At 44.1% G+C, this 24,114-nt stretch overlaps 1 protein-coding gene across 1 annotated transcript; it reads right to left on the bottom strand.

The window, feature by feature from the left end:
- Nucleotides 1–459: 459 nt before the first annotated feature.
- On the bottom strand, nucleotides 460–18,829 carry E2F6 (E2F transcription factor 6; the record flags this gene model as incomplete). The annotated part of the gene is made up of 7 exons (XM_079720806.1): nucleotides 460–535; nucleotides 1,147–1,300; nucleotides 3,631–3,740; nucleotides 4,822–4,982; nucleotides 6,766–6,982; nucleotides 9,863–9,917; nucleotides 18,722–18,829. 7 exons carry the CDS (start codon nucleotides 18,827–18,829, stop codon nucleotides 486–488), a joined length of 855 nt encoding a protein of 284 aa, XP_079576932.1. The 3' UTR covers nucleotides 460–485.
- Between the last annotated feature and the right edge of the window lie 5,285 nt (nucleotides 18,830–24,114).

Genomic DNA, 24,114 nt, shown 5'->3' with positions numbered 1-24,114 from the left:
AAGTTTCACTTCGACGTATTTCATAAGTGATCTAAACATTATACAAATATATACAAAGACATCATGTCCAGATGCGTGCGTACACCCATCCATTGCAGACATGAACCCGTGTAAGGCAATTTCTTTTGTGATAATGACACATGATCCATGCAGCAAAGGGCAGGGTCCACTAAGAACTGTCCATCCAGCCTGCCTGTCTGTTTCAGTGATACTCTGGGTGATTTAGTAATTTCAGTAGGCAAGATGTCTATTTCACTGACAAAAAGCAGTGAATAATTATAAAAAGAGTTGTTTTCAAATGAAGGAACCATAATTATCCAGCAATCTAAGTAGTGAACTACTCAAAGGTACTCCTGGCCTTACTGCTGCTACTGAGAATGAGAAAATGTCTGGGATGATTTATTGCTCTGAGAATCACATCTAACGCATAATTCATCCACACAGGATGTCCCCAAAAGACTCAATGCACGAATCCTCAAATGCCATCAATTGCTCACTTCAAGCAGTTCTTCACTTTGCTGTGGAGGATTTTCTTCTGAAAAATAACGAGCACAAGAGAAACCCTCCTAAGTGAAGGTATGAAAGGCAGACCGGTAATAGAACATACAATTCAAGTGCTTAAAAAAAAATAGGAAGACCTCGGTCACGAAGCATATTCTTACGTTAATGGCATAAGGCTAATGTTTTGAGTCTCCCAAGCATAAACTAGAACTCAAGCATGTGCCTGAGAGGCCGGGTCAGAGCATGCAAACAGCCTTCTCTACAGAGACCACACTCTGGGACCAACTACAATTCTAAGTTTTCACGGCTGTCAAAACTACACAGAAACAGTCTAAACTACAGCTCAGAATTACCTTGTAATTTTTTAACTCATGTTTTTGTAGCTAGGAAGAGTAAAAATACCTATAAGGCCATAATATTCATTTATAAAACTCTATCTAGGGGTGGGATAGGGAGGGTGGGAGGGAGAGAGACGCAAGAGGGAAGGGATATGGGAACAGATGTATATGTATGACTGATGCACTTTGTTATAAAGCAGAAACTAATAAAAAAAAAGCCTATATGAGGGCTAATAAAAAAAACTCTATCTATTTTAAAAATCATTAAAACCTTAAATTTTCCTAATCACAAGATTAGTGCACTCACCTTTCTCAGGGGCGGGCTGTTCTGGATGCTTGCTGTCAGATGAAGAGGCACCGACACCGTCCGACACGTTACTGCTTGAGTGGCCTTGCTCCACTTCACATAAATAAACATCGATAGGCCCCTGAGTGCTCCTGATATGGACTGTGATAGAATCCTAGCAAGAGACACAGAAAACGTCTAGATGAATGAGAGAATCCACTAATCGTATTTTTTCACTTACTAGAACTGTAAAAGTTTCAAGGGACACTTTTGAAAATTCTCATTCAAGTAGTTTCCTTTCTATCACATATTTGAGAAAATCACGTATTTATTAGTTAGCTTGAGTCACAGGAAACCACTGGCCAATTCACACAGTTAACACAGCTACTTGATTGTGCAGCAACGGTTTCAGAGCCAGGAGGGGACCACCTCAGCATTCAGGAGCCCATCTTTCTCAAGACTTGACCCGTTTAAGGAGTCTGTACTTGAGACTCAAAGATCAGTATTTTGGCGACAAAGAAATCTACAACACCCCGCAGACTCAAATGATAAGGCTGTGTTAAGATTTCAGACCACTGAAGAGGTACTGAGCTAAATGAAAGGACCATTCTTCCATCCACTTGAAAAAGAGGATGAGATCAAGACAAAATATACCTCTTGTAATTTAAAACATTAAAACCCAAAAGATATCAGGAAATTGGGTACTTCTACTGAGAATTATGCTAAACTCGTAAGGAACAGTCCCGGTTATAGATGATTCTTTGTTGTTTTGATGCGAGCGGGTTCAACTGTAAAGTCAAGGTTACTTTCTCCCCTTTCCTGTGGTCGGGCCTGGGCTTGGTACCAGATGCCCCTGCTCTACACCACCCTGTGATCTCACAGCAGAGGGGCTCCCAACCTCAAGTGCCACCTTCCACAGCTTCCCGGCAGCAGGCAGGTATGCTGAAGAACATCTGCTCAGCTCCTAGACGGGCAGGCCAGGTCTTGTTTGAACGGTACACGTTGTGCAATTCGATAGATACTTCTGGGCAATAAAGGAAACCACTAAGCTGCCCAGAAGCGGCAGCTGAGGACCTCGCAGTCCACTCAGTCAGGGGCTGCCCACGTTTCTGTGCAGGGCGAGGTAATATTGTTGACTTTGTGGGCCATGCCATCCTTCTCATAACCACACAACTGCCATTCTAGAGTGAAAGCAGTCAGAGACACAATCTAAACGAATGGGCACGTGGCTGTGTCCCAAAACAATTATTTACAAAAACCCAGCAGGCTGGATTTGACCCAAAGGCTAGTCCATCTCCACTGGGACTAGATCCCCAGATCTCCCTGGAATCGGACTCTGTGTCTATCGGTCCCGCTGTCTTTCCTTATGGCTGAGAATGGCTACCAAGAGGGCCCACGTTCCTCAGCTTTTAAATGGGATCTAAGAGACATCTTGGGCATGATGGAAGGCTCAGCAAGATTTGGCAGTTACAGCCTGAAGCAGTTCACAGCACAGGGAAAAACCCAAAAGCCCGTCAGCCACTGCAGGATGGACTATCATGCCCCAAAGGAAGGATGTACTGAAAGATTAGTGATTATGCATGAACGTGAATATGCGAAATGATTCATATTAGATATAAATGTTCCTTAGGAGACTCGGAATGTATCTAAATCTAAATAAAACAACTAGGAAGCATCACCAAGAAGTCACAATTTGAGTGTGACTGGAATAAACGAAAGCTGTTCCTTAATCCATCTGTAATACACTGTCAAGTAGCAACTGGGGTCTCCCATGGGCAGTGGTCTTCCGGGGATAAAAGGAAAGGTGGGTGGTAAGAAGTTCTTCACGATGAGGGAGTTAAGTCCCTATCGCAATGAAGTGATGACTTCAGCAGTGACAGTTCTCTCAAGCTGTCAGCATTTGGTCTGTCCTAAGAATGGTCACACTCCTTCATTCTGATTCCACCCTTACCACGCAACCTTCTGATGACAAGTATCTTTCAATACAAACTTTCCTACAAGCAGCTGACAGCTGATGGTCTTTTCATTTACAAAGCAATTTTACTTTTCATTTTAAATGTATAATTCAGTGTTCTCTTTTATTCAGTCTTTTATGAATTTGGTGAGTGAGTTAATTCCCTAGAGCCCTCGCTGACACTGAATCTCAACACTGAGGCAGTCCTCGGTGATTCCTCTAAGAGGCATGAGAGTACAACGGTTAAGAACAAACTGTGAACCCAAACTATCTGGGCTTGAATTGTGGTTCTGTCACTTACTGTGCGATGGTGAGGAAGTTAACTAATCTTTCTGTGCTTCAGTTCCTCATCTTTAAAAGGATAATAATCAGGACTACCGCGTTTGTTGTGTTACGCAAAACAACGCAGAATGTGTAAGTGCCTCAAGCTATATCAGGTATGCAGCTACCACGCACACACTGGTGATAAGGCGCTGGGACTGCAATAAAGCACAGCCTAAGCAGCTGGCCTGCCTCCCTTTAAGCCTTCTTAAAAATGCAAAGCTACCTACTTCTCTGGGCGCTGGAACATCCAACCTGGTTTCTGCCGGAGCCTTAACTGCAATTACAATCTGTTCATGGAAGGCTTGAATGCTATGAATATCTTGATACGTCACATATGCTAGTGTGAAAATCAGTCAAGGGTCTCTAAGCAGAGTGGGGAGATAATTTATCTCTTATAATACATGAATCCAAGTGTAATCTTAGAATATCATTAGTTTTTATGGGATACAAACTCACAATTAAGGAAAGCAGTCAGGAAAAAATTATTTCATATATAATTCTTATTATTTCATAAACAATTCTTAAGATTTTATAAAGTGTTTTACAATATTTATAACTTGAAGAATCCCTTTAAACTATACTATTGTGATGACGACACTTTCTGGAGAAAAATATTAATGAAGTCTGGACCTCTAAAACAAATACAACCCATGAAGGTATCAAACCTCCCCCCGCCCTTCCCTATGCATTGCGAGATCTTACTGTGAGAACCTTTGGGAAAAAATATTCAGTTTTGATGAGAATCTCCTAAAATGTAAGGTGGAAAGAATCGGTAAGAAGTAAACACAACTTAAGAGAACCAGTTTTTCAGGACTATCATGTACTCATGGGATTTCCCTCATCCAAAATTATTTTCCATCTCACTACCTGAATTTTTCTCATCTTCTTTTATTGTGCTGCCTGAAATTTTTACCAGTTACATGATTTACTGGGTTTCCCCAGCATTCTTTTTTTTTTTTTTCTTATTCCACACATCTTTTGATTGAGTGTAGTAATAGCATTTACCTTCCTTCTAATAACTGTATTGTGGAAACGGGAGTTTTGACTGGGGTAGAGTCTAAGTAAACTTGAAGCACGGAACAGCTCAGAATCAGCGACACCTCAGAAAGGTGTTTGCCCGTTCCGTGTGGGGAACAGGGCAGCCAAACAGTCTAGGAGACCCGGGAGGAGATCAGTACCAAAGACAAATCTCCCCCTCTGGTCCCAGAGACACTGAACTTAGGAGCAGTATGACATTCAGCTGCGTGTCATGCTTTGTGGACTAGAATGGCAGTTTAAGTACCATTTCTATGGCAATTCACTCACTTCTAAAGGTCTTATTTTGTATCTTAAATATATTAATTAATCCCCAAGCTGACCCTACCAGATGAAGTAATGTGCTTTGGAAGGAGGATTTTTTTAAAGGCACAGAGTTAAAGGATATCTTTCATTTTCTTTGTCGTCTGTTAACTTGAACAACTGCTGAGCACAATCCTTAATTAACTCATCCAGAGCATCTTCCATCGCCGATAAATCAGAAAGTTCCTCCTGCAGCTTCTTCTGTTGGGGCACTGCTCCAAAATTGCTCAGATCAGACCCTCTTTAAAAGAAAAAGATCACCATCAATAACATCTAGGAGATTACAAAAAAAATACAAGTTAGGTTACTGCAACGTCTCCAAACGTTGACACCAGGTGTTTCCCACAATGACAGAAACCAGGTGCGGAACTGCAGTCCTCCCTCCCATCATTCTAGACAACCATTATTTCTCCTGGTTTTTGTCCCCATTTCTATTCCCTTACACAGAGACTTTAAAAACAAAACCAACATCATACCCCTGTGGAAATCAGGAGTAGCAGGGAAAGCTTAATGCAGTTTAATGAGCAGTGAACTGAGTCAGTAACACCCAGTTTCAGCCCAGCTCTACTTCTCACATGACTTTTGACAAGTTATGATCTTTTAATCCTTTAGTTCTTACATATGAAAAACAAGATGTACTGGCCAAATGACAGTTCCCCTGCTAAAATTCTGTAAGTCTTTATTTTTTCCCCACTGTGCATATTCTATCCAGTTCTATCTGAATATAATGATCATTTTTTAAAGATATATTTTCTTTATTACTGTTTACCCCAATCTGACATGACCTGAGCAACAACCAAGATTCATTCTTTTCTTCAATTTTTATAGAAAATAAAAAGTGAAAAGGCTGTTACCACTTTACCTTTCTTTCACTTGCTAGTTCTCAAATCTGATTCTAATTAGTGATTCGGAACACAATCTGATATTAACCCCTAAAATGTTAATGTCATTTAGCAAACATGTTCAAATTAGAATCCAATTTGCATTTCCGTAATATTGAAAAATAACATCCTTTATGAATCCCTTTCCTCTAAGAGCTAAGTTAATTACTTAGAATCATTTAATGATCTTTGTTGGTAGATTTTTCATTTGCCTGAAAGGTCTTTATGTACTTATATGCTGGAACTGTTTCTTACTGATCCAAAATACTTGCCTATCGCGAGTATAACAGCCTTCTTCCTGTGTGCGTTCCCTGCACACGTGCACGCGTGGACACGCACACACACACCTACGTTTATACCATAAAGTCTTCTTTCCATGAGATCCCTCCTATGTTATGTTAAGTCTTTAGCTATTGACTTTTAGATAGTAAGTCTCCTGATTTTTTTTTTTTTTTTTTTTTTTTTTTACATTCAGGGCATTGTGTTTCGAAGTATGATACGCACCATAATCACTTGGGGTAGTTGTTAAGAAGGTAGGTATCTGTCTTCTCCCAGAACTGAATTACAACCCCTGGGGAGGGAGGCATCTAAGTGTTTATTACACTACAGTGCAAGAACCACTGTTTTACAGCCTTAACTGATTTCCCCCATGTCAATAATCAATTAGAACTGAAGAAATATTTTTTTAAAAATTCCTATACAAATCAGATGTTCCCTTACCTTGAAAAGTGAAATTCTTAAAACTAATCATGACTCCATTTAACTTTTCCATAATATTGGAATGATATTCTATGTCTATGGCTTTTAATTGGTACCAAGTAGGAAAAAAACATTGCTAGTAACTAGTTTGTTTTAAGCACAGTATTGTCACTTAATAAGAAGGGGGGGGGCTTCCCTGGTGGCGCAGTGGTTGAGAGTCCGCCTGCCGATGCAGGGGACACGGGTTCGTGTCCCGGTCCGGGAAGATCCCACATGCCGCGGAGCGGCTGGGCCCGTGAGCCACGGCCGCTGAGCCTGCGCGTCCGGAGCCTGTGCTCCGCAACGGGAGAGGCCACAACAGTGAGAGGCCCGCAAAAAAAAAAAAAAAAAAAAAAAAAAAAAGAAGGGGGAAAAAAAAAGAAGAAAAGTTTGAAAACAACTCACATCCATCGAATATGGTTCTTAGACTTTTTTTCAACCAGATCAATTCCATCCAAAACATTGGTGATGTCATACACTCTTCGTTTTCGTACTCCTAGTTTTGTTGCAACCTTGTTTAAGTCAAGAATACCCCCAGGAGCAGATCTGACAAGATCCATAAATTTTCGAGTTAAATAAACCAGTGATACATCAAAACGAGGTCTCTTCACTTTTAGAGCTTCTGGGAAACAAAACAAACGCAATTCACAAAATTTAAAACAGCATTTCTAAAAAAATAAATAAATAAAAAATACAAAAAACCCCAGCATTTCTTTCTTAACTCATTAAAAAAACCATTTATTTATTCTTGATCAGTAAGCACAGACACCTACAGACATTCTACACACTGACCAAATCATAGCTAATTTTTACGAAATCGATTTCTCAAACTGGATAAAAGTTTATTAGCCTATTGCAGGTAAACAAAGGCTTTAGACTCAAAGGAGTGTCTGAAATATGCAACCAGTTTCCACTGAATATGTGAATTTAAAAGGCATCATGGCACCATATCAGACACGAAGTGGTGAGTCTGCACTTGCATCCACACCACTATCTGGAATAGGATTAGAAATGATTTTTAAAATTAAATTTCTCATTTGGTCTTCAAGTAAAGAAATTCTTTATAAAGCAAAGTTAGAGACTTGGCTTTAAAATAAAAAATGTTTAAAATGTTCCTATACACGTCACAGTGTTACCCTGTCTGATGAAGTTCAGAAAGAGCTCCAATTAGCCTTCTGATCAGGAGGACTGTGACGTCCTACCTTGAGAAAAAGTGGTGTAACTGTTTTTTAAAATATTCGCTACCCTGTATTAACTTAAGTAAATGAAGGGGGAAAACTGAATATTATCATTCTTTTCATCTTTCCCTATTTGATACTAGGAAAAAAAGTTCTTATGGTTTAGTGTGCAGAGGAAATACTTCTATGAATAATTTAGTTGTCCTTCTGGTGTGGAGTATATGATTACTCTATTTTTCTACTTCATGGCACACCACAGTATGCTTCAAAAGAAACAGTCATCCTATCTTCAGTCAAAAATGTCCTTATCCAGAACCTCGACAATGTCATATTCAGTTTAAAGAGCACTGGTGGTTACTGCAAGAAACAAAAGTACAGATTTTATAATGTAAATGTCTTCCATGTGGAGACTACTCCTATACTTAAGATTAAACAGGATTAAAGAGGAATTAAACTTTTTTAAAATATGGAAGCAGAAGATAGTCACAATTCTACAACATATCTTGGAAGATTACAAATGAGAAACTCTGACTTTAAAAACATTTACATTTGACCCTTGAACAACGCAGGAGTTAACCTGCGTATAATTTATCGTGGTCCTCCGTATCTGCGGATTCAATCAACCAGACCATTTAGTACTGCAGTCTTTACTACTGAAAAATATCCTCATCTAAGTGAACCTGCAGAGTTCAAACACTGTTATTCAAGGGTCAACTGTAATGATACTAAATTACTAACAAGACATGGTCTTATAAGTTCAGGATAAGTATATTCCTATCATGCCAGCCATTTTATAAAGAACAGATATTAATTGAACACCTATAACGTGGCAGTTGCTGAAGGGACAGAAACATGATTAAAATGGTCTCCAGAACAAAGGCGTTCCGTGTTCCACAGTCTGGAAGGAACTCTACCCAAAACCCTGAGATGAGTGTGCCAGAGGGATTCAAAGTTACATAAGATGAAATAAAACCTTAACTGGAGTGGGAAACAGGGGAGGCCTCCTAACAGGCGTGTGCTGGGAACAGAGCATAGAAGGATGGACAGGAAGGTGGAGGGCGGTGGGGGTGAGTGAGGCAGAGGAAACAGCAGAGCCCCGTGTGAGAACATGGCGTTTGTAGGGAATCCACAGCTGTACAGCGTTTGCGATGGAGAAGGGGGCAGAGTGCTGGGCGATGAGGCTGCAAAGTGGAGCAGGAAGTGGCCTTCGAGGGCCTTGCGCATCTGTCTGTCCGTTCTCTGCCTTGTTTCTTAATAGAATTTAATAGAAATAAATAAATGAGGAGTCAGGGTTTTCTCCATATGTAACAGAGCATCACTGCAGAAGTCTAGGTTGAGGGATACCATCATCTACTCTCTGTATTAGAAAGGTCACACGGGCAGTAGAACGGAAGAGCGGAGGGGGTGGCAGAGCCGGGAGCCGACGGCTGACTTACATGGCCGGGCCACTGCTCCCTGCCCGAGAAGCAGCAGCCTGACCCGTGGGTAAGACTGTGGGCTCAAGTCTGAGCATGGGCTTGAATCCTCACTGAGCAAGTTACTAAATCTCCGGGCATCAGTTCACTCATCTATCAAATGGGAATAATCATCCAAACCCGAAGTTTGAAAGGTTGTTGTGATAATCCATGCAAAGAGCTTAATACAGGCCAGGCACTGTACAAGCTCAATCAACGTGAGACATGAGTGTAAGTTGGTGGTGTGCGGCAGACGAAGGAAACGCTTCCAGAGTAAAACTGGCCAAACGTGGGGGCCAGATACGGGTGGGACTGTGGCCGGGCCGGGGAGAAATGAAGGCTGAGGTTATGGTTCCTCGTGGGCACCGACGCACCACCTACCCACCGAGATTAGCACCAAATTAAGAAGAAACGGGGGTGGGGCCATTTGTCATAACAATTTTCAGAAAGACAGGGAACTACCTGACTGACTCTGAACACTGATCCACGGCAGAAGCAGATGGGAAGGGCACAGGGAATCAAAGGAAGCCAGGAAGGCCAAAGACTGTCCACACGCTTGCTGCCAAACTGCCTTCAGTTCTGCTTGCGGTGACAACTGCTCTCACAGAACTCTGGGAAAATACCCCGACAGAGACCATTCTGTTTTAAAAATGACATTTCCAAAGCAATGGAGAATAAACTGGCATTTGTGCACATTAACAGCCCACAACCTCAGGAATTTTTGCTGAAATTCCAAGCTTTACATTTCAGTGTACAAATAATGCATTTTAAGTTACTCATCAACTCGTGTACATTTAAAATAAATCACTTAAATCATATGAAGTTCAAACTACAAAACCTAAAACCGATTTGGGAATCAAATCAACTTACTTCTCATGGACACATATTGTACATTATCTTCTAAATTAATCCTTATTTTTGATGGCTGGAAAAAAGAAGATACATTTAAACTTGGTAATTTAAATACAAGCAAATGAATAGCAAAAAATAAAAGCAGAACTGTTAATAATTATTGCCCATCTCTTGTTTATAGCGGCACAGTGGTTAATCTTCTTTATATGAACTAATGTGTGTGCATAAGGGGCCTTGTTTACAGATTAAAGGGGCCAAAAAGGGTAAAAAAAAAAAAAAAAAAAAGCAGAAACAATGCAAATGAACAACATTTTTCTGGATAATATAAAAGTTGGTCTTTTTTTTCACCCTGGAGTAATACTTTTGGTGTGAGAAAACCAGTCTTCCTTCTAAACTATATCTACTCTAACTGTAATCACATCTGACAATGTTCATCGACTTGAATTTCTGAAACTGCACAGGCCTCCATAAGTATGGAAGCAGTAGTTAAAGAGACGGCGGGGGGGGGGGGTGCGGGGGGATGGAATGGTGCAGGGGGAGGGTGGAATATGAGACTTTATTACTAAGTAGACATTCACCTATCAACTGTATCAGGTACTGAGGATAAAAAGCAATACCGAGAGGATCAGGACACTGTCCCTGACTCTGGAAAGCGCAGTAGAGATCTAAGAGATGTCCAAACTGACAAATGCTCACTCCTTGCTAATTAAGTGAGAGTGGCTCCAAGAAAAGTGCTCACAAACTTTCACAGGCAGCCATGCATTCCCGTGATAATTAATGTAAAAACAGCATTTCTAATTATGGAAAATAATGCATGCTACATAACTAGAGACTTTGGTATTAAGATTCATAAAACAATTCTTTTAAATTCCTGAGATGACCAGGAAATTAGTAGTAGCTCCACTATCAATGCTCACCATTTTACCAGCTATTTGGAGGCTATGAAAGTTTATATAAACTTGTAGTAATGTTTGCAATATATTTAAAAATTGTTTTTGCAAAAAAATAAATAAAACCTAAGCTAAGGCTAATAAACAGAAATCCATATTGGCCTCTTGCTTAGAATAAAGTATGTATAATGATGCCATGTGTCTCCAGACAAGCTGTGAGCAGGTTTAGCTCCTGTGTAAGTGAAAAAAACTGGCCCCCAAATGGGCCGTAGCAAAACTGGGATAAGTGAATTTCATAAGGTGCTCTAAGAAGGGAAACAACAGTGCTCTGGATGCACCCAGCGAGGGAAATCACAAGGATTCACAGGCAAGGGGACCCCTAGCTGAGCCTTGGAAGACAAGCCAGACTTTGCCAGAACCTGTGGGAGGTTGAGGAGAGAGGAAAAAGAATTCCGAGGGCAGGAAGTGAAATGAACAAAGGTATGGAAATATAAATCACCTGGCACCTTTTGAGAAGCCGCCTGGGTGGCTAGTGCAAAACCAACTTGATACTAAGGCTGGACGGGAATGCTAGCACCACACTCGACACAGAGGACCGTGAAAGTCATGCTACAGAGTTTGGACTTTCTGCTGTAACCAGTGCTGAATGACCCCAGATTTCTGAACAAGACACGACGTCGTCCAGCTCATGGTTTAGAAATCTAAGTATGGTGGCAATGCGGCAAAAAGACGGAAGGTGCGGAAGCCTGAAGGTGAGGTGAGCGGCTAAGAAGCTCCCTGCTGGTAGGGTTACGATCTCGGCACAATGATCCCCTTACCATCTATGGCAAGGTGACGGCATCTGTCAGCAAGCTAACTTCATATGGAATAAGTCCCCTGAAACAGAATTCCACTGTGACATTAACTTAGCTGTTACACGCAAACCTGCTGGGTGCAAAACCAGTTGGGAGAGCCCGTCTTGGGGCAGGGACTCTGCCCGCCAGCTCTCAGCACAGTGCTGACAGTCACTTGTGAAGACAGCATCCAACAGTGCCACACTGAAGGGCGGTCCTATTCAAGGCAAACACCAGACCAACAGGACCAACTGTCACTGCTATTTTTACTTTCAACCCTTCTGCTAAAACAGTATGAGACGGAGCTGAACTACTGATGCAAGATTCCTAAGTGAAAAAAAATCCATCCTCATCACACTAATTTGAAACACACATCCACAAATATCCTAAGTTGTTGTAAATATTATGGTCTGTCTATGAGTTTTCTATTCAGTCCACGATCTGTTACTTATGTATCTGCAGCACACTACTTCAATCACTATAATGTCTGAATAAATCCTGAGAATGCACACAGACAGGGCTAACAGAGCAGCATTCATAGGTGCCTTGCTGCGAACAGGCTTCTGTTCTTAGCTTGGAGCAGCAGGGCGAGTCCTGCACACAGCGCGTAACGGTTTCCAAACACGCTGGCTCCCTATCTGCTCTCTCCACATTCTACAAGGGCACCTTTCCTGCTCTATACCCCCTCCCTCTGGTCTCCTTATCTGGACTGCTGCTATTCACAGCTTGGCACAGGGATAATACCTCAGTTAGTAACATGAGAAAGTATGACTTCCTTTCCCCTACATTCTATGCTCTAAACCACATATTGGCTTTATTGAGATCTGTGGGAAAACAGACCCTAACAGCACCCATTCGTTTTTTCCCCTTTGAATATAAAAGCGTTATCTCTTTATTTTGGAGGAATCACAATAGCATCATGGCCCCTCAGGGGCAGACATCCCAAATAAAGATCATATAAATCCTACAGACCTACAATTCTGGAGATTTCCAAAGTGCCCACAGTGATGACACATTCATCTCATTTATACTCAAAATAGTTCTTGGCTTAAGATCGGGTTCAGGACTACCAGAACTTCTTAGATGCTGGGAGATCTCACCCTTATCTGTAACACAGTGTAGGGATATAACCCACTTTCCAAGCTATTGTGAAGATTAAATGACAAATTTTGTAAACTGTAAAAATCCTATGAAAGCATAAGAGACTATTGTTATTGTTTTCCTTTTTGAACCAGAACAGTGCCTGGCATATTCAGGCACTTGGTAAATATTTGTTAAACTAATGAACAGAAGAGTGAAATAGGACCTTGTCTGGATGACTTCAACTGACAAACAACAATGAGTATTTACAGACAGAGGGGCACAGGGTGAAGACTCCCTCTCTGGTACACCATCAATAAGGACCCCTGCGAGACTATGAAGCCTCAGTTTCTGTTTTCTGATACAAATTTATCATCTGGAGAGACTCAATCTGACAGTCCTGGCAAGCCTTCCCAACTACTCTAACTGGTGAACCACACACACCCAACAGGTAAGCTAGGAGCTTTTCTGGGAGGAAACGGGACTAGATAGGAGTTCTTCTTTTTAAATGGCTTTAAAATCAGAATACAGGTTTTCCCACACAAAAGTTAGTGAGCTATTAAAAAAAAAAAAAAAAGTAAATGAAATGCCACCCCTGCACTTGGTCCCTCAGAGCAGAGCAGGGCACCCTGCCCTGGAGGAGAATGATGAGGCTCGACACCCCTGCAGGGACGAGGAAACTGGAGAGAAGGTGAGCAGAGGGGTCCCGGTCAAGGTGAGGAACGGCCGAGGCCCTGCCCAACAGGAGACTGATCGTGTGAGCACCTTTCAGGGATACCCATTCTCCTTTTATTTTGAAATAATCTCAGCCTTCAGAAAAGGTACAGAAATAGTACCAAGAATTGCCATACACCCTTCACCCAAATCCTTCAAATGCTAACGTTTTACTACATTCGCTTTATCTTTTTTTTTCTATACACACACATAATTTATTTTTTCTGAATCATCTGAGGGTAAACTGCAGACCCCTAAATAATTCAGTGCGTATCTCAAGGACATTCTCTTAGACAACCAGAGTATAACTACCAAGAAGTCTGTTCAAGACTAAGCAGTCTTAAAAAAGTTTGTCAGTAGAAATCTGGACTTTGCTAGTAAGGGTTCAAAAGGAAGGGGAACTTGTTAGAAACTTCAAGAAGGAGGATCCCCGTTATGCTAAGACAGAGCAACACTGTCAACTGCAGATCCGTGGAAAGCAGATGGTAATGAGCCGGGTAACCTAACCGAGGAGATTTCCACACAGTGTTAACGGGGATTGGGTAGTGGGGGAGGGAGAGAGGGAGGGAGAGAGAGACAGATGAAGACAGAGACAGAGAGAGACAGAGAGAGGAAAGGACTGTTAAGAGAAAAGAAGCTACGACTTCGTAGCTTTAAAAAAATTCTCAGCCTCTCAAGAAGCTAAAAATTAAGAGAAGACTTCTGAGAAAGACCAAATCAAAGGCACCGCCAGAAAAACCGAATCTAAAGGGGAAGGTGAGACTGAACAATTCTTTTTTTTTTTTTTTCCGGACGCGCAGGCTCAGCGGCCATGGCTCACGGGCCCAGCCGTTCCGCGGCATGTGGGATCCTCCCAGATCGGGGCACGAACCTGTGTCCCCTGCATCGGCAGGCGGACTCTCAACCACTGCGCCTCCAGGGAAGCCTGAGACTGAACAATTCTTGGTGAAGTCCTCAGAGATCAAAGATGGTATTTCAGAGTGCCATTCAGTCACACAAAAGGCCCCTGAAGGAGACTAAGGATGAACCTCACAGATCCTCTCAACCTAAGGACAGGGCCTCTAGGAAGCTGCAGGGCACTGTTCCTAGGCCACCCCAGCAGGAGCCCAAGGTACAGAAGAGTTTATTTCGAAGAAATCTGTGGGTGGGACGCTTGTCTACTGAGTGAACCACAAGATTCACAGGACATCCATATAGTTTTTGAGAGAATTACATTGGCAAAATCACTGCCAGCTTGGTCTAAAAGGGATAAAGACAGTTCAAAGTGAAAAGAGGCCACTGGATACCCCCAAATGATGCTGACAGGAAGCAGGCTGAAAAAAGTACTCAGCTACAAATACTGAAGAGATATGACCTTTCATGAAAAAGAAAGACAGGCTCAGATGGTGGAACCACGAGGCCAGAGGTGGGAACATGGAGAACTGTTCCCAGACCTTGAGACCTAGTCATACAACCTCCCCCATTTACCAGGTGGTATTTCAGAACTGCTCCAGACCAGATGCTCCTCTGTGACCCCTCTCCTTCTCCTTTATGGACAGGACTGTCCACAGCAGTTATCCCATATCTGTCCTACCAGTGTACGACGTATGCTGGGGGTGTGTGGGGGCAGGGGTCAGATAACTTGTCTTTTTAGTTTCACAGGCCTAAAGATCTGGAGGAACTGTACTTGAGGAGCTGTACTTAAAGAACTACACTCAAGGAGCCTGAATTCTTACCTTATTCTGTGAGTACAAAATCTGTTACTTTGAGGCTCACACTGGCCCAGATTAGGGAGTGCTGTTCCTGCACAGGACACTAACGTTTGACCTTCTCAGCATCTTTAGGATGGCAGCCCTCAGAGGAATGCTCCCTCAAACTTCTATGGCACTAACCTGCCCAGGTGCCAGCGGAGATGCTGCTGCTTTGAGTTCTGACAGCCCACCACTGCGGAGGCAGTGGTACTTCTGTTCCTTTAAGGAAGTCACACTGAGGGGCTACGCTCAGGTATTTCCTCAAGACATGCCAAGGGACAGCCCAGTAACAGCCAAAGCTCAAGACTGGACGTCCTAGGAAACCTTCCCGTTCAATCCTCAAACTGCTTCTCTCTCTCTCACTTGTTCAAGCCTCTTAGCCTGTCTGTATCTTAGCCGGGAAGAGGCAGTGCCCGCAAACTGAAACCACTAAGGCTGCTCTCAGCGCACACGGCTCTCTATGCACCAGCAGCTCCTGAGGGGCAAGGCAGCACGTTCCAAGTTATTTCACTAGCGCTCCAAGTCCCACATCTAAAAACCTACGCTTTTCAACTTGTGATCTCAAAGGAGAAAGAATAGAATAAAAGGTGAGTTTTAGGGACTAAGATCTTAAACACTGCCTCTAAATTGGTTAAAAATTTCTCTACACAGATGCTTCTTTGTACCAATTGCCTGTTTGGGGGAGTAGTATCCCTTTAACAGCTCTCTGGACATACACCTTTTCCCATGGTGACTGCATTCTTGTCACACACTCAAATTTTCCTTGTTTTTCAATGTGCAGACTAAGTTCCATCTTTAATCAGTACCATGTTCTGCCTTCACAGAATTCCAGTTTTCAAGCCATTTGCCCAAGGAACATCAAACACTCAGCCATACACATAACTATTTTTTGCACAGTGTTTAATAATTCACCGTTTACTAAATACTGCCAGTCATTAGCCAATTAAAAAATGCTGAGATAGTGTTTAAATCAGCATTTTACAGCCAGGAAAATAAACACTCATACATTCAAACATTTACAGAGTACCTATTTCATTCATCCAAAAGCTATTTACCAAATATTTTTGCAAGCAGCACGAACTGTGCTGGGGATGTAACAATGAAACGAACAGAGTTGCCGCACTCAGGAACCGAAGAGCCACACAGTGCAAAGAGAGAAGTAGGCACAGAGTGCCCTGGGAGCACAAAAGGAGCGCTTAACCAAGTCTTGGGAAGTCAGGAAGGCTTCCGACAAGTGACCTGTAAATCTAGACCTGAAGAACCATGGGAGGTGACAAGGAAAAGTGTGCTTTAAAGGTTTTTTTAAAAGGGGGAGTGCAGATATACAGGGGTCCAAGAGAATATAGAGATATGGAAAATTTAGCAACTATAAGCAGTTCAGGAAAGATAAATCCAGGGGTCTGATTACATAAAGAAGTATCTCCTCTATCCTTAGAGCACAAGGGAACCATGACAGATTCTTTAAGTCAAATGATGTGATTGGAAATATGTTTGAAAAAGACCCTTATGGTTAGTTACTATGTGGAGAATATACAGAAAAATCAAGGGCAAGATGAGAGGCAGGAAAACTGGTTAAGATTACAATCCGGGCCCCCCTGGTGGCACAGTGGTTGAGAGTCCGCCTGCCGATGCAGGGGACACGGGTTCCTGCCCCGGTCTGGGAGGATCCCACATGCCGCGGAGCGGCTGGGCCCGTGAGCCATGGTCACTGAGCCTGCGCGTCCGGAGCCTGTGCTCCGCAACGGGAGAGGCCACAACAGTGAGAGGCCCGCGTACCGCAAAAAAAAAAAAAAAAAAAAAAAAAGATTACAATCCAAAAGATAGACGATGGCTAGAAGTGGCAAGTACTGGTGATTAATTTTAATTAGATAGAATGGAGGGGGTCCGTTTGGAAAAGGCAAGGATGATGCCTAGGATACCAGCCTGGGCAATACGGTGGGTGTGGTACCATTTACTGCGATAGGAGACAGCGAGTTGCTGCTGGCTTAGGCAAGAAGACAATGAATTCCACTTTAGATACATGAGTTTGAAATCTAAGTAGCAATGTCTAGTAGACAGCTGCAAAGCTCTGAGCCAGATTTATAGATTTGGGAGTCACGACATGGTAACTGAAACTACCGGAGTGAATAAGACTATCTACAACTTCAAGGGATATGTGTATCTTCTGACATTAAATGCAAAATAAAGTGGTTTTTCCACAGTAAGAGTTTGGAGCTTTTATCAAATTCTAAAAGATTAAGACCACCAATAGCAATAGTAACAGAAGTCACGAGAGTGGTGAATGACACCCTGCATGAAGAAACCGTGGAGAAGGTAGAAGATATGAATAAGACCGACATGGAAGGAATGGGAAAAGGAAGAGGAGTTTACAAAAGAGGACAGGAGAGGCCAGATAAGCAGATGGAGCGCTGAGAGTACGTGTCCAGCGGGCCGTTCAAGGGCGAGTGTCCAACATGAGTGAGCGGTCGATCGTGTGGAAACTACAGAAGGTACGCAGTGAGACATCTGCTGGACGCGACTGGCGACCTTGATTAGAACGTCTCAGAGCTGTGCTTAGGGCAGAGGTTCCCCAGCAGGTGGTAATGACAGGTGAGCAAGCAGACCCAGGAGTGCTGACTACTTTTTCAGAAAGCTTGGCTGTGAATGGGGAAGAGACACAGTAGGTGGAAGGGCATATGAAATTTAAGGGAGGGATCTTTCACAATGGAAATGGATTTAGGACGCGTTTTAAGTAGGCGAGAATTTACCACCTGGAGTCAAGACACTGTGAGGTTCAACCCAGGCCTGTCTACTCATTAACGACAGGCAAACCACTTAACAGCTCCACGTCTATTTTGGCAACTGCAAAACAAGAAAAATAAACCCTGAGGACTGCTGTGCGGAATTAAATGAGATGATGCTCATCAACTATTTTTGAGCACTGAGTCCTCCTGGCGTCTGGGCAAACGGACCTCAGGAAATGTTTATTTACTAAGAATGGGAAGAAACCAGCAGAGAAGTCGAAAATATAGGGAGAATGGAAAACGATGGGTTCATCAAGGGTCCTGAGACTCCAAGAGGATATATCGCATCTGGTCCAGAACAGAGGAAACTGACCTCCGTCAGGGAGGCTGATCTCCCACCTTCTCTGTCAAAGAGGACCAAAGACAACTTGCTGAATGGGAAGCTGTGGAGTGCGAAGTGTGAGGTGTGGACACGGTTTTAAGTGGTTGCCCTGAAGAAGGAGAATGGCAGAAGAGGCTGCTGAGAAGAACACACGAGAGAGAGCCTGCAGAGATCCACTGAGTCCAGTGGAAACGCAAAAGCATAACTGTCTCAGGCAAAGCTGGGCAATTTTCTCCAACACTACCATGGAGCCAACGTGAAAGCCCAGGAGGCTGACAACACATTTGCGAGCAGACGCAAACAAGAAGGCGAGAGCTTAAGCGAACGACCTGTCTGCTTCACTGGACGCGATGGGCAATGCGACAGCCGGGGAGACCGAGGAGCAGCCCCGGGCCACCTCGAGGAGCGCACGACCGAGACGACGGCCAGTCCGGCCTCCCCGCGGGCCTGGGACCCCCCCACACACACACCCCCACCCCGCGCCCCAGCCCCGCCGCTGGGACACACGCCGTCCCCGGGTCTTACCAGCAGGCCCTCCACGTTGATGGGGTCTCGGCAGCGGCGGCGCACCGTCTCCTCCGCCGGGTCCACGAGCAGGCTGGGCAGCTTCCGCGCCGGCCGCTGCTGACTCATGCTGCCCAGCCGGCCGCCTCTCGCCTCGCACCCCGCGAGCTCTCCCGCCTTCTCCCGCTCGGGTCGGGCGCCGCCCCCGACCCGCCGGGCCCCGGAGGCCAAGCACGAACTGGACTCCTGGCCTGCCCGGAGGCGCCGCCTGGCTAGGCCGGCCCGCGGACGGCCTCGCCGCTGCCCCACGACCCCGGGAGCTGGAACGCGGGCGGGAGGAGAGCAGGGTGACCCACTGCTCTCAGGACGCCAGGCCCGCCATCTTCCCGCATGCGCAGTGCGCCGCCCTAGCGCGCATGCCCGGCGCGGCCGGAGCGCTCCCAAACACAGACCCGCTCCCGAAGGCCGGAGCTCGGGAAATCCCGGAGAGCGGAGTCCACGGAAAGGATGGCGAAGGAGAAGGAAGACGTGGAGCAGGAATTCAAGACGAAGGGAACGGGGCGAGAGGAAAGAGGCAGCCGGGACAACGCAGTGGTCGCCTCGGAATTCTCGACACTAAAGGTACTAATAACTGAAAGTTCTGAGCTCGCAGGGATGTTAATTTACTCTTGAGCTCCCTCCGCACGTCTCAGGCACTTGCCCAGTGTTGATGCTTAGTAAATGTTGGTAACCAAACCGTCGTGGAATTGTTTACTTACATGCATCTTTCCTCCTTACCCTTTTCTTCCTTCTTTTCATTTGAGGAATAAACTATTGATTCCCTAGGTGTCAGAAATCGTGGTGCGCACAGGAGATATTCCTTTGAATTTGGCACAATTTCAGATTCCGGTGGAGGGGACAGATAAGTAAAGGAACATTTAAAGCTGGAGCCACTTTGCTGTACAGCAGTAATTAACTCAACATCGTAAATCAACTAAACGTAAGTTAAAAAAAGAAAAGAAAGGAGAGTGTTTCAATAACAAAGGTTACGTGTGCCAAAAATCCACTAAGCAGGTAATAAAAGGGGGAGTTTAAATGCCAAATAAATAAAATAAAATAAAATAAAAAATAAAGCTGGAGCCAGACGGTGTGTTTTCAGATCCTGGCTCCCCCTACTTAGAAGTTTACAAGACCTGAAGCAAGCTGCTTAATCGCTCCGTGCCTCAGTTTCCTCATCTGTTAAATGGGACTAATGACTACTTACCTCATAAGATTGTTGTGAGGATTAAATGAATTAATGAATGTAGCCTACTTAGAACTGGGAATAGTGTGTGTTTGATATAAAAAGGTAATACCATGTGATAAGTCCAGGGTGGAGGGCAGCTACTGAGCTGTATACCAAGAGCTTCTACCAGGCATAAGGTGGAAGGTGGGTTCCCACTAGACTAGAAATTTCTTGAGGTCAGATGCATTCTTTAATCTGTGATCTCCAGCATCTAGCACAGTTCCTGACAAATAGTAAGTGCCCCGTAAGTGCTAAACGAATGACTTGAAATAAAGGATAATCTAGGGGAAGTCTCTAAAAGATTGGATTATGTTGCAGAATGGAGAATTTCCCAGAGTGGTTAAGTGACACCTTTACCAACCACAGTCCCCTGAGAAGGCAAGCTCTGGAGACCAGAAATGGCTGTTTTTTTTTTTTTTTTTTAAAGACATAACCCAGCATTTTAGGTCTGTTTAACATTCTGTTAAATGTTCTGTACACACTTTCTTATGTAAATCTTATATCAAAACTGAAAGATAGTATTTTTCTGCCCAATTTACAGATCAGGAAAATAAATATTAGCAAGATTTACAAAAATGACCCGAGGTCCTGGCTAGGCAGTGGCAGAGGCAGGATTTGACCTCATAGCTGATTGATTTAGTATGTGGATCCTTGGGAAGATTCTTGAATGGTGACTAGATTTTCTAGAGCCAGAGGTGGGGTTGGGGGAGTGAAGGTGGGTGAGTCTGGGGGCAGGGGTGGTGTTGGCGGGCGCTGCAGGCTGAAGACGGAGCATGAGCACAGCTATAGAGAGTCAGGCCCGTGACCCTGCCCTCCAGACACTTATAATACCTGTGACTTGGCTTTACCCTGAGACTTAATCATTCGCACATTTTTTGAGCCTGTGCCTGGCAGGACTATGTGCTGAGGAGAGAACTAAGTCTGAGGGGTCCTTACCTTGTGCTCCAGTGGCCCCCACGTAACCAGAATGCGTAAGTACTAACTTAGAATGTGTATAACATGCTATGGAAGCGCAGAGAAGGAAGAAAAAAAAATAACTGGACTTGGTGTAAGTCACAGGTGCTTTTTCACACATCTTCCTGTGAGGTAGATATTTCTAGAATACTTTACAGATGAGGATACAGAGGCTCAGAGAAGTGACTTGCTCAAGGCCACCTCCTCAGGTGGCTCAAATACAGGACTTCAGCCACCAAATCCTTAGCTTTGTCCATCAAGTCCTACTGTGGTGCACAGACACAGTTCCCAGCACAGAAATTCTAGTATTTCCATTTCCAGTCCTGTTTTTGTGTGTTTTTCTTGGGGCAAAATGGTGTTAGGGCAAAATAGGGTGTGGGCTTTGAGACTTTAGAATTAGGGCTGAGATATAGGCCGAAGGTCCAGGTGTGCTGGAGGAATGCTGAGAGGCCTTATTTGTCAAGGGATATTTTACCTTCCTTCTACAGTAAAATTTCTTCCCCAGAAATCTGTGAGGAAATGGCCATGTCCAATAGGGAATAATGGAAATGTTTTACACTGTCCAATATGGTAGCCACTAGCCACGTGTAGCTGTTGAGCACTTGAAGTGTGGCTAGCAAGGAACTGAATTTTCATTTATTTTCATTTAACTTGAATTTTAATAGCCAGGTAACTAGTGGCTACCATATTGGATAGCATGGGTGAAGATACAAAACTATGGTATCACCTAGTCTGGTGAGATTCTACGTGTGGTCTGTGGACCTCAGCATTGCCATCAGCAGCGAGCTTGTTAGGAATGCAAACTTTCTGGGTCTACCCCAAACCCTAGAGAATCAGAAACTCCGAGGATTTGGGTGTACTCTGCCAGGCACTGGTCTAGCCCAACCCCTTCTTTCCCAGGTGAGGAGACTGATCCTCATCCCCTCTCCAAGGGATGATAAACCAGCTAAATTGAAGCCAAGTTAACTTTTCTAATGCAGTGTTGTGGGATTGGGGGCTTGGAGCAAATCCAATGGTCGCCACTCTAACCTACGACTTGCTAGGCGTTACAGCTTTCTGCATCTACCTCTCCCGCCGGCATAGGCGTTCTCAGATCTTCAACGACAGGAGAGGCCAAATGGGGGGCAAGGAGAATGGTTAGGAGGCTGTCGGTCACCGAAAGGACAGCTGACGGTGGCCAGAACTGGGCAGCGCCGGTGAAAGTGGAGAGCAAAGGACAGATTCAAGAGCTAGAAGATAGATGGAGAAGGAACAGAGCTTGGGGGTTGATGAAGTTTAAGGGAAGACTTGGACCCGAGGTGGCGCGTCGGGTACTTGAAGTCCAGGGACAGGTGAGATTTGACAAGGGCAGGAGTAAGGGCAAGATGGGGCAGGACCAGAGGGCGGCCAGTATGAAAGGGCCGGCAGATACTGTCACATTGTCTACAGTAAGCAGTTCTGCTTTTGTTTTTAAACTACGCAACAACAAAGGTAATTAAAAGGGAGCCGCTAGGGAAATAGAAAGTGAATCTAGGCTATGATGCCTTAGAGGTTAAAAGAAGGGATGGCTGTTGGGCTTCCCTGGTGGCGCAATGGTTGAGAGTCCGCCTGCCGGTGCAGAGGACACGGGTTCGTGCCCCGGTCCGGGAGGATCCCACATGCCGTGGAGCCGCTGGGCCCGTGAGCCATGGCCGCTGGGCTTGCGCGTCCGCACCCTGTGCTCAACGGGAGAGGCCACAGCAGTGAGAGGCCTGAGTACCGCAAAGAAAAAAAAAGAAGGGATGTTTTCTGTCTTCCCTCCCTCCCTTCCTTCCTTCTTTCCTTCCTTCCTTCCTTCCTCCCTCCCTCCCTCCCTTCATTTCTTCTCTTTTCTCTTTTATTCATTCTTTCCTACTTTGTTTCCTTCCTCTCCACCACCCCACCTTTTACTTTTTTAAGATAGCAGAGACCTAAGTTTTTTCATGTCTATGAGAAGGAGCTAGTAGAAAGGGAAAGCTTGAAGATGCAACAGAGAAAGGGGATAACCCTGAGAATGCTGTCAGGGATTCCAGGAAACTGGAAACAAGAGGAGGGCTCCACCGCCACGGTGACAGGAGGAACGTGTAAGGACAGAGGCAGACAGCCTTGTAAGGTATTTTTAGCAGGAAGTTGAAGGAGTTCATGCTCTGTTGAAGCCAAGGTCATCTGCTGAGAGTCAGGGGAGATGGTAGAAGTGGAGATTTGGTAGACATACCAGGCACTCAGTAAGTATGACCCAGCGATTCCACTCCTGGGTATATATCTGAAAAAAATGACAACACTAATTCAAAAAGGTGCAAGCACCCCAATGTTCAGAGCGGTTTTATTTACAGTTGCTAAGGTATGGAAGCAACCTACGTGTCCATCAACAGATGAATAGATAAAGAAGGTGCTGTGGATATGTACATGTATATATATATACACACACACATGCACAATGGAATACTACTCAGCCATAAACATAATGAAATATTGCCATTTGCAGCAACGTAGATGGACCTCGAGATGATCATACTAAGTGAAGTAAGTCAGAAAGAGAAAGACAAAGACTGTATGATATCAGTTATATGTGGAATCTAAACAATACAGCAAACTAGTGAATATAACAAACAAGAAGCAGACTCAGATACGGAGAACAAACTAGTAGCTACCAGTGGGGAGCGGGGAGGGGCAGTATAGGGTAGAGGATTAAAAAAGGGTTATTATGGGACTCTGGGAAGTCATGTGTGTGAACCTTTTGAAAACTGTAAAGCACTATAGAATTTAAACAGTTTTCATTAATAATAATAAAAAGATGGTTTCTAGCAGAGCTGCAATCCAAATTCTGGTCTTTTACTTTCTAGGTCAGTACCCTTTTTAGGAAGGTGACGAGGCACGAGGACAAACACTTGGCGGGAAAGGAGTGTCATAGAGACGGACGGATGCAGAAAGGAGAGGTGGCGTGGAGGAAGGAACAGACAGACCTGGACTGGAGCGAGTGCTGCATCCACCCTTATTAGCCTCACTGGCAAGCGTCTTAACCCTTAGGATCCTCAGTTTCTCTGTTTGTAAACTGAGGGTAAACATACCTCCAATTCTGCTGTATTAGAGACAATGGACGTCAAATCCCTGGTGCATTGAATCCATCTTCAGTGGTAACACAAACTTCCTAGCTTCACAGGGGCTGTTTCTCACCAAGTCTCAAAGCTCCCTACCCCAG

Source organism: Hyperoodon ampullatus, assembly GCF_949752795.1.
Source record: "Hyperoodon ampullatus genome assembly, chromosome: 15".
Classification (NCBI taxonomy): domain Eukaryota; kingdom Metazoa; phylum Chordata; class Mammalia; order Artiodactyla; family Ziphiidae; genus Hyperoodon; species Hyperoodon ampullatus.
This window is presented reverse-complemented; position numbering and strand designations above follow the sequence as displayed.